The 11,792-nt window shown below is 36.9% G+C and overlaps 1 protein-coding gene across 2 annotated transcripts in view; it reads left to right on the forward strand.

The window, feature by feature from the left end:
• Atg16 (Autophagy-related 16) overlaps positions 1-11,329 on the forward strand; it is a 161,323-nt gene extending 149,994 nt beyond the window's left edge. Inside the window, exons 13-14 of one of the 2 annotated variants that reach the window (XR_011392265.1) lie at positions 703-878; positions 9,894-11,329. Coding sequence is in view for 1 of the 2 variants with exons in the window: in XM_070087261.1 (XP_069943362.1) it covers positions 703-796 (94 nt within the window). In the remaining variant the exon portion in view is untranslated. Of the gene's footprint in view, positions 1-702; positions 8,439-9,893 lie in introns of those variants that run through there. The other variant, XM_070087261.1, reaches the window with a different exon arrangement.
• Positions 11,330-11,792: the final 463 nt, after the last annotated feature.

The raw sequence follows: 11,792 nt of genomic DNA on the forward strand, positions 1-11,792 counted from the left end.
TAATATGAAATGTAAATCATAGCTGCATAGGATACTGTAAACAAATATTTCTGTTTAATTTATTACGATGTGGGAAGGGAGGGTGAGTACAGTAAGCTAGATTAAGGAGAGGAGACAGACTGTGTTACCCTCATGCCTTACTCTCCAACCATTTCCTTGTCCTGCCCCGCCTACTAACTACCGACACTTAATAGATGGGGATATCTACCACACATGTTTTTAATGTGATTAGGGTCTGCCTGGCAAATAATGGTGCTCACCTTATCTGTCTCTTTAAAGCTTGAAAGGCAGTAACTCAGTTCTGTTTACAGTAAGCACCAGGAGTCTGAGTCTATATAGAATTCTGCACATCATGGCATGAGAGGAGAATTGTATGTGTGTTTGGCATTGAACACTGGTGCACTAACGCTGCTAGCTTGTGCGTCACTTTCATAGGCTGCCCATGCTTCTATATTTCTCTTTTGTAATATAAAGAAAACAGTGAGCTACACTTAATACCTGCTGATGTGCATAGTAAGCAGCTTAGGTATTGCCAGCAAAATCACTTAATAAGTTTTTGTTTGTGAAGGAATGCTCACTTCCAAATTGATGAACTGTTGGTGTAGTTTTCTTTTAAAAAGTAAAGTACTGGTATGCAATTGAAGGTATATACAATATACATGCATTAAAATTTTTTATATTGTTTCGTTCTTTCTCTTGCAGAGCCTGTGTCGTGGCATGTGCATGGCATCCTAGTGGAAAATCACTTGTGTCATGTGATCGAGCTAAAAAAGTCATAGCTTGGTCAGATTTCTAAAGCCATTGAGGAAGTACTCTAATTCACTGTCTGGTGTTCTTTACCAGTGGTGATTTTTGGAGTTGCCACAACTGTGATACAGGTAATTAAGTCCTAGGTTTTGCTCGAGTTGTCTCTCTACCAAGCTGCATCACTGCCACAGCTGCGTAGGATCTAGTTAACCATAATATTGCTTTACAGTCACTGGCACATCCCATCCATGAAGTTTCTAATGATTGATCACTGTCAGTTTTATGACAGGTGCTTTTCCTATGAAAGTGGAAAATGTGGTAGTGATGATGATGATGATGATAATGATATGATATATAACATTGTGCATGAAAAAGATTAACTTGATTCTAGGTGGCTGAGGTGCACAATTTATTTATGTATTGTAAATAAAAGAGTTGCAGGGCACCACGTCAGTGAAAATCATACTCTGGAGATTTATTTGAATATTTTTTGTCAATGTTTGGCATAATTTGAATAAAAGTGTACTTGCATATTTTTGTGTGAAGAAAAAATATTAGAAAATGAAAGTAATCCTGAATATTTTTAGCTTTGCTGCAGTGATAGTTGCTATTAGGACTACATAATGAATTGCTGTTCAGATTTGCACCTAGGATTCTTCTTTATTTAAAATTTGGTACAAATTTAAAATCTGTGAGAATGTATCTGTACAGAATTCTATATATAAATATTTTCTGCTGATTAGCTCTTATTTATAATTTATGGTTACTTAAGTTATCCATACCCATCAATTTCCATTATTTTCAGTGTCATGTTTTGAATGTGGGAAAAAAAGGCACAAATAATATTTTTTTTTAACATGTCAGCATTTTCTCACCAAAGCTTAATTTCCCTCATGACAGGTTTCTATTTTGTTTCTTATCACATTGTTAATCATAAGCAGTATCGTGTGCTTTTAGTTTTTAATTACTGCTCTCATATAATTCTACTCAAGTTAGATCATCATAATTCACCCTTTGTTTCACTTTGTTAACTATTATACAAGCTCGGTCTTTTACCTTATTAATAGATAGTTAACCCGTAAACGGTCCAAGCAGATCTACGTTCACATGTGTAGTGCTACAAAAGTAGATCTACATTTTTTTACATTTTTTTTTTTTCAACAAGTCGGCCGTCTCCCACCGAGGCAGGGTGACCCAAAAAAGAAAGAAAATCCCCAAAAAGAAAATACTTTCATCATCATTCAACACTTTCACCACACTCGCACATTATCACTGCTTTTGCAGAGGTGCTCAGAATACAACAGTTTAGAAGCATACACATATAAAGATACACAACATATCCCTCCAAACTGCCAATATCCCAAACCCCTCCTTTAAAGTGCAGGCATTGTACTTCCCATTTCCAGGACTCAAGTCCGACTATATGAAAATAACCGGTTTCCCTGAATCCCTTCACTAAATATTACCCTGCTCACACTCCAACAGATCGTCAGGTCCCAAGTACCATTCGTCTCCATTCACTCCTATCTAACACGCTCATGCACGCTTGCTGGAAGTCCAAGCCCCTTGCCCACAAAACCTCCTTTACCCCCTCTCTCCAACCCTTTCGAGGACGACCCCTACCCCGCCTTCCTTCCCCTATAGATTTATATGCTTTCCATGTCATTCTACTTTGATCCATTCTCTCTAAATGACCAAACCACCTCAACAACCCCTCTTCTGCCCTCTGACTAATACTTTTATTAACTCCACACCTTTTCCTAATTTCCACACTCCGAATTTTCTGCATAATATTTACACCACACATTGCCCTTAAACAGGACATCTCCACTGCCTCCAATCCGTCTCCTCGCTGCTGCATTTACCACCCAAGCTTCACATCCATATAAGAGTGTTGGTACTACTATACTTTCATACATTCCCTTCTTTGCCTCCATAGATAACATTTTTTGACTCCACATATACCTCAATGCACCACTCACCTTTTTTTACATATTTTCAAATATAACAAAAAAAAAAGTAGATCAAAGTTTTTTTATACATTTTCAAATGTAAAAAAACAAAAAGAAGATCTACTTTTTTTACATACTTTCAAATGTTGAAAAAACGTATATATACGTTTGGACCGTTTACAGGTTAAACATGCTATGCACTTGACTGATTTTTTTGCAGATAGTGAGAGTTTATAATCTTCACTGCTTTTGTTTCTTATACACCTCAGTATTTAAAAATATGTTCACATTTTGCCTTGAGTGTGTGATTGTTTTATAATTTTAATATAATGGAAGTACAGGTTGACCATCACTAATCCAGCATCATCGGGACATGTATGGTGCCGCATTAGTGATTTTGCCAGATTACAGAGTGGTTAGGTTAGAATACAGTTAACACAATGGCGATATTTATGCATTGGCAATTTCACCCACTTTAGGCCCTATTTTTGGCCCATTCCATTGTTCCGGTCTACCAAACTCATAGCTATTTCACTAGTATTCTTTTTATTCTGTCAGCTGAGTACAAGAAACCACCCATTTACCTATTTCAACTACCCAATAAAATGGTCAGAAATTGGTAATTTGGCCAATTTAACACAAATTTCAAGTGATGCCAATTTCAAAATAGGGTTCAGGATAAACAGTGCAGACATTCCTGGCACTAAAATAACATTTTCTCTATTCAATAGTCATGTCTCCAGGCCCCTCTTATATTACACTTGCTCTCCATTTTGAATTTTTATTCACACAAAAAAATAAATAAAAATAAAGAATAAAGATTTTATTTCTTTGTAAAGGTTACAGTGTGTAATTACAATTTTGGTTTGCTAAGTACAAAGAAAGTCACTATCATACCAGGGCATTTCGGGCAGACTAATCCTAGTATGTACATAATTACTTAAATCTAGACAAAATAAGAGTGGTTAACTCTTATTAAAATCTTTATTTAATCTTAATATTAATGTGAGGTATTCAAGGTGGAGGTTTATGAGAATAATAATCTTGAAGTTACTTATAATAGAAACAGTATTAATGGCTCAAGCAGTAATATTTCATGGATTGGCAGATGTTTAATAGACTAGAGGTCATATACTGTATTAACTGATTAGAAGTTGTTTTGGTTAGTATTGAGAGATGAAATGATTTTTAAGCAATGTCCTAAATTTATAAGTAGTCAGGAGATCCTTTACCAGTTCAGGTAGTGGGCCCTTTATGTGCACTGCATTTTTGCATAGTGTGAGACTGACACAAGGGATGTTGAAGAGTGCCTTGTGCCTTGTAGTGTGATTATGCATTCTGTTGTAGCTATCAAGGAGAAGTTTAAGTGGAGGGTTTATATTAGAGTTTAATGTTCTGTATATGTAGTAGGCTCAATAATATGAGTGTACGTCTCGTATATTTAGTAAGTTCAGGCTTTTGAAAAGTGGTGGGGTGTGCTGTATAGCACAGGAACTGGTAATCATCCACACAGCAGCTTTTTGTTGAGTTATTAAAGGTTTCAGGTGGTTAATCCCCAGGCACAAATACCATAGGTGAGGTAGGGATATACAGTGGACCCTTGCCTTACAATATTAATCCATTCCTGAGAGCTCATCATAAGCCGAAATTACCATAAGGCGACTTAATTATCCCCATAAGAAATAATGGAAATCAAATTAATCCATGCAAGACACCCCAAAGTATGAAAAAAAAAATTTTACCACATGAAATACTAATTTTAATACACACAAACTGAAGAAGACATGCACAATTACTACTCTACTAAGAATAGAATACATGACACTTACCTTTATTGAAGATCTGGTGATGATTGATGGGATGGGAGGAGGGGAGAGTGTTATTGTTTAGAAGGGGAATCTCCTTCCATTAGGACTTGAGGTAGCAAGTCCTTTTTTGGGGTTACTTCCCTTCTTTTAATGCCACTAGGACCAGCTTGAGAGTCACTGGACCTCTGTTGCACAACAGATCTGTCCATAGAGCTCTGTACCTCCCATTCCTTTAAGACTTTCCTAAAATGGGCCATAACATTGTCATTGTACAGGTTGCCAACATGACTTGCAGTTCAACCCACTTTGCACACATTTCCTTAATCTCTTTTTTCAATTCCATACTAATTCTTGCCCTTTTTACCACAGGGATGGCACTAGAAGCTTTCTTGGGGTCCATGGTGACTTATTTTGCAGTTACAAGCACTAAAAACACTGGGATAATGTGAAATGTACCGAATGTATGCATAGATGCAACCGCACTGGCTGGCTTGTAAACACTGGCGCTGAGGCCACTTGTGGGACATGTCCCAGACGAATCATGTAAGGCGAGTTTTTTATCGTGAGGTGAGGCAAAATTTTTGCGTTCAAATGCTTTGTATGGTGGATTTAACGTAATGCGATGTGTTCGTAAGGTGGGGGTCCACTGTATTAATGAGCGTTATAGGGTAAGGAGTGTTGTTTGGGGTACATAGTATCATACCTTGGTAAGGATGCCTACTGATTTGGAAATTTTCTTGGATATATGTTGGATGTGTGTGTAAAATTTAAGATTACAGTCAAGGAGAAGACCTAGAAATTTACCCTCACTGTGTCTGGAAATAGGGGAGCCAATTATTGATATATTAAGTTGGATATTTAAGGCTCTCTTTCCAAACAGCATGAAGTATGTTTTCTCTGTGTTGAGAGCGAGTTTGTTGGTCATCATCCAAGTACAGTGGTACCTCGAGTTTTGAACAGCTCCCAACTCGAACAATTATGTAAGTGTATTTTTGCAAGTGCTTTTGTAAGTGTATTTTTGGGGGTCTGAAACAGACTAATCTAATTTACATTATTCCTTATGGGAACAAATTCATTTGGTATCAGCACTCAAACAGCCTTCTGGAACAAATTAAGTTCGTAACTTGAAGTACCACTGTATATATTTTTAGCAGCTCGTTGTTTACGGTATCTCTAAGTATAGCTGGGTTTGAATGGGAGTAGACATAAGTAGTGTCATCTGCAAATAGAACTGGTTTAAGGAGTTGGGATACATTGGGGAGATCATTGATGTAGATGAGAAAGAGGAGTGGGCCTATGACACTACCCTGGGGCACTCTGACTACTACAGGCTGGATAGTGGAGTTGACTCATTTGCATATACATACATACTGGTATCTATCATTAAGATAAGATTTTAGGTAATCGCGGGAATGTCCTCTGATGCCATGATTTAATTTTAGGTGCAGGAGATTGTGGTCCACTGTATCAAATGCTTTCTGTAGGTCAGTGAAGAGCCCCAGAGGATATTCATTTTTATCGAGGGCTGTATATATTAGTTCAAGCATTTGTATAATAGCATCATTCGTACTTTTTTTTTGGTCTGGTCCCAAACTGGCAGGGGTTAAGTATGTTGTTCGATATAAGGTAGGAGTAAAATCATTTGTGTATTATATTTTTGAATATTTTAGAAAGTAAGGGCAAGTTTGATATAGGGCTATAGTTGTTCAAATCAGTTGGAGCACCTGTTATGCAGACTATTGCATTATTGTAATAATTGTATAAATAATGTCAACCCATTCATGACTGAGTATTAGACTAGCCAGTTGGACATGTATTGGACGGTAACGTCATTTGTTTACTCTTGAACATCGGCAAAAATCAAACATTTCCACTACTTTGAGCTCAGTTTTAAGGTACTTTCCAGCATGAAACCAAAATTATATCTTTTCTGTAATATATCTTCCATTCCATCAAATGAAACCAAAAAAATGAGAATACAACCATACAAAAATACACCACAAAAGTTGCTGTTTTACATCAAAAGCACAATTACCATTTTCTCATTATGCACTGCATGCTGCAGGATTTTTTTTTATAAAGTGCACACTTACCCTCAGATCTATTCTTTCATATGTAGGCCCAAATTTACCAGTCACAGCTTTTCTGAGTGAGCTGAGCTCATGGCGACCGACAGTGGCTTCAAAGCCATCTTATCTTTTATGGACAATGTAAGGTGTATGTGCTTTACACAATGAGAACCATTTCTTTTATTCATTGGAACCATGGCTAGGGCTAAAAGTGAGGTTATAACAATAAATGGAGAAAAAGAAATTGGAATGACTTATGCAGCAAGTAGTGCCACCAAACAGTAGTGGCTGGTTGGCGAGGCAACCCAGAAATTTTGAATTATGCTAGCCGAAGTTAGTGCTGGATTACTGATGGAACCAGATTACTGATTGCCAGATTAGTGATGGCCAATCTGTACTCACTTTATCTTCATGGAAAGAGATTTTACCTTCATAGTAATAATTGTCTAACTATGAAGTTGCACAGGGAAAGATTATAAGTGCAGGAGGTATATTCTTAGTTTGCAAATTGATCTATACAAAATGTACCCCATGATTAAAACAGGCTCTGAAATAAAATAAAATACAGGCGCTTAAATAAGTAATTTGATTTACGAGTTTTATATAAAGCAAATCAGCAGCTTAAAGTAGTCATGAAAATGTTTTTGGATTAGTATGGCTCTTCATTTTATTAGATAACAAGGTAAGGACACTTTGTTTCCAAGACAGCCTAGATCAGGATATTTTAGGATCTGAACAAATCCTACTTTATGACTTGTATCCTGAGCAAGTATACATACTCTATTCATAGTTTTATTATATTTCACTTTGGAATAGATGTAGATACAGTGTATTAAAACATTCACATAGATGTGCTGGCTCTGCTGGTTGATAACTATGTGGGCCTGAAACTTACAACCTTTTACCTAAAACCATTAATAGGTGAATCAGTCTTAACAACCAAAACATTTTCTGCAGTAGAAAATGTGGTATGATTGTTGCTAGTCCCTTTGATGCAAGTACCTGCATAGCAGTAGTTGTGCAGTTGTTGTATATAAGATTTATTTTATATTGAATTCTCCAAGCAACGGAAAAAAAAAAAATACTCGATCAGATACAGCCGGCCCTCCCTAATTCGCAGAATTTAATTATCTAACATTTTATTGAACAATGTGTGAATAAATCTGATTAATCACAAGGACTTTGTGTTTATTTTCTTTTTTTTTTTTTGTATTGCCTACCACCCCTACATTGAAAACTTAACAATAAGATTTCATTCAAAATGTGTTCATTGAATTTTTCATGCCAAATCTGTTTTGATTCTGCTTATTCTTTCTTATAAAGAGGAACTTTAATGGATGTATAAATATATCTAGAGAGATAAGACCTCCAAAATACAAAGTGAATATAAATCTGAAAAATGATTGTGTAGACATAATTTTATGTTATTTGAGGACTTTTGATTTGCTGGACATCTAGGAATGTAACTCTTGAAAATCTTGGGATGTGGCTGTATAGGAAACAGTATTTCTTGACAAGGGTGAGTTAACTCTTGTATGGATTGAACAGAATATAAGCTTGTTACTTAGTCATATATCCAGAGTAACATTTGACTAGAGCATACCTGGAATAAAAAGTAACTAATACAAGAGTTATTTGCTAGTAACTCTGAATAGCACAGCAGAACATGGGAGGAATGTTATACATCAGAAGATTAAATGAAATGTAGCAACTTCGCTAATGTCTGAGGGAAAAGTTGTGAATGTGTAATGTGATAGTTGTGATGAATGGTTATGAAAACCGACAAGTTGAAGAATTGAGACACTTATGCAACACATGGGAATCTTTATTGAAGAAACGTTTCGCCACACAGTGGCTTCATCAGTCCAATACAAAGTAGAAGTGGGTAAGGAGAGTAGAAGTTTGAGGTAATCAGTCCCTCAACCTGGAATCGATGTGTTCAGTCCATCACTCTTGTAGGAAGTGCAGCATAGGGCCAGAGAGGTGGCTTATATACTGCAGTATATAAGCCACCTCTCTGGCCCATATACTGGGCCAGAGTATATAAGCCATATCTCTGGCCTTATATACTGCAGTATATAAGCCACCTCTCTGGCCCTATGCTGCACTTCCTACAAGAGTGATGGACTGAACACATCGATTCCAGGTTGAGGGACTGATTACCTCAAACTTCTACTCTCCTTACCCACTTCTACTTTGTATTGGACTGATGAAGCCACTGTGTGGCGAAACGTTTCTTCAATAAAGATTCCCATGTGTTGCATAAGTGTCTCAATTCTTCAATGTGATAGTTATATAAATTCAAGTTTGTCAGCTGTAAAGGACAAAACCTATGGTTGAATGGAAATAGATACACAAAAGTTACCAATGTGTCAACTACTGAAGCTTTAAGGCGAGGAAGAATGTCAGGTGCTTAGTCCTTTTTATTCTAATTGCCATTATGCCTTTTTATATGATCTGCAATGTAAAAACTTCAAAGCTTATCAGCAGCTTTGTAGCCATTAAAAACAAAGTGTATTGAGGATGAGCAGTTGTCTTACCATTTAAAGGGCTTAACTTGTAACAGATAAAAGTGTGAAAAGTGATGCTTTAAGTGTTAGTTTCCTGGAAAGTCTTAATTGAATTCTGTTGAATTCAGCAGAACACGAAATAGATTACAAGTTTATTAGAGGAACATTTTGGTAGGTGATTATGAAATTCAAAGAGTGTTATATGGAGATTAAGGAATGCTCATTGCACGCTGAGTACTGTATTAGGTGAATGCGGGATTGAGTAATTGACAGTGCACATCTGAAAGATGTTGTAAGTGTATTGTGTCACTAAAGTTGAAAAATAAAGTCATAGTATATGTCTTGTGGATGAGATTTTTGTTATACAGTGACAGAATTTATAATAAGATGTGAATGTGCTGTACTATATTAAAAAAAAAAAGCAGCACTAAACATATGTGGGTCACACAACACTGCAAATACAGAATGTTTGAATTTTAGTGATCCAGGGAGCATTTTATTATTCTCGCTGCAGAGTACGTAAAATTTTTTTTAAATGTTTTTTGATGTTGAATTTTTTTTAAGTGGATATTTGATACTCCATACAGTTAAACATTTTTATAAAAGCATTCCTATGTTTGTAATACATTTTTGCACTGTCTGAATAATTATTGTAAAATTGTTTTATCCAGAAATATTGAAATGCTAGACTAGCAGATGATTATAGTGTCTCCATATCTAATATATTTGTTGAATATTTTCTTATAATGGTTCATACTGTTTTAGCTTAAAAAAATAAATATTGCTAGAATATTTTTTTCTTTACAGAAAGAGATATTTCTGTTTAATTTTCTACAAGTTTTTCATTCGAAGTGTTATGATGGAAACACCATTGGAATACTTAGCACTAGGGAAAGAAGACTACTGTTTAAAAGTAAGGTATTGGAAGATAAAAATGATTCATGATTTTCACTGCTGATGTTATAATGAAGTGTAATTGTTTTCTTAGTTACAATTTAATAGATTATTTCACTTCAGTGACAATCACTGACAGTTACATTATGTTTTTTATTACTGGAAATTTAAAATTAGATAAGGAGGCAGACTTTCTGTGTCTTTAATTGTTGACAGCTTAATCAAACGTCTTGTGAATATGTATTGTAGGACAAAAGCTGTAATCTTTGTTGACAAGTTAAAATAATTTAATGCTGAGATATCATTTTTAAACTAAGTTTAAAATTTAGATGGGAGTTCAATGCATGTTATGGATCAGTTTTTCCTGCTTTGTGGTGCTACTTATTATTTTTTTCATTTTTCCCGTTGCAAAATTATACATCTACATTGTATACAATGCCATATTGTTATTACATTCACAAGATGTTAAACCCATATGGGTCATGCAGCACCAGCCAGATATAAAATGTTGATATGCAAGCATTGTTATAATTATGAATTATTATGATGTGGGAACACTAAACTCTTAAGGATTATACAGTGCCTGTGGGGAGGGGGATGGAAGGCATTCAGGCTCAATTCGGGAAACTGAAGCACAGATCAAATTCCCTTGATTAAGAGCTATAATTATGAAGACTTAAGAGCTCTTTGCTTGAGCTTTGATATTCCTATGACTCAAGACTTTTGATTTATGCAAAGCATTTTGTTTTTTTAACCCTTTGACTGTTTCAGGCCCCTCTCTGAAACTGTCATTATGTCGCCAAATATTCAAAAAAAAAAAAAATTATTTTTTCTTATGAAAATGTTAAGATTATTTTTCTGAGTGTTTTAGTCCAAAAAAAAAATTTTTGCCATCGGTACTTACCGAGATATAGAGCCGTGAAGTTTGCAGAAAATGAGCCGCGTATGGAAACAGCGGCGACTGCCGCTCACCCGGTAAACTTTAGTTTACTTGTAATTGAAGGTTTTTTGTTTTTTTCACTATTTTATTTTTTCACATAACTTATGTGGCCTATGAGACCAAAGTAAGGTGCAATGTATATATATACACTCGTTGTATACAACACAATAAGCACACAAACATAATTATCAATATATTGTTTACAAAACTTGTTTACAAAAACAAACAAACAATCCTCCTCCTCCTCCTCCTTCTTCTTCTTCTTCTTCTTCTTCTTCTTCTTCTCCTCCTTCTTCTTCTCCTCCTCCTTCTTCTCCTCCTCCTTCTTCTCCTCCTCCTTCTTCTCCTCCTCCTTCTTCTCCTCCTCCTTCTTCTCCTCCTCCTTCTTCTCCTCCTCCTCCTCCTCCTCCTCCTCCTCCTCCTCCTCCTCCTCCTCCTCCTCCTCCTCCTCCTCCTCCTCCTCCTCCTCCTACTCCTCCTCCTCCTCCTCCTCCTCCTCCTCCTCCTCCTCCTCCTCGTCCTCCTCCTCCTCCTCCTCCTCCTCCTCCTCCTCCTCCTGGTCCTCCTCCTCCTCCTCCTCCTCCTCCTCCTCCTCCTCCTCCTCCTCCTCCTCCTCCTCCTCCTCCTCCTCCTCCTCCTCCTCCTCCTACTCCTCCTCCTCCTCCTCCTCCTCCTCCTCCTCCTCCTCCTCCTCCTCCTCCTCCTCCTCCTCCTCCTCCTCCTCCTCCTCCTCCACCTCCTCCTCCTCCTCCTCCTCCTCCTCCTCCTCCTCCTCCTCCTCCTCCTCCTCCTCCTCCTCCTCCTCCTCCTCCTCCTCCTCCTCGTCCTCCTCCTCCTCCTCCTCCTCCTCCTCCTCCTCCTCCTCCTCCTCC

The sequence above is a fragment of the Cherax quadricarinatus genome, chromosome 21 (assembly GCF_038502225.1).
Source record: "Cherax quadricarinatus isolate ZL_2023a chromosome 21, ASM3850222v1, whole genome shotgun sequence".
In the NCBI taxonomy this organism is placed as follows: Eukaryota; Metazoa; Arthropoda; class Malacostraca; order Decapoda; family Parastacidae; genus Cherax; species Cherax quadricarinatus.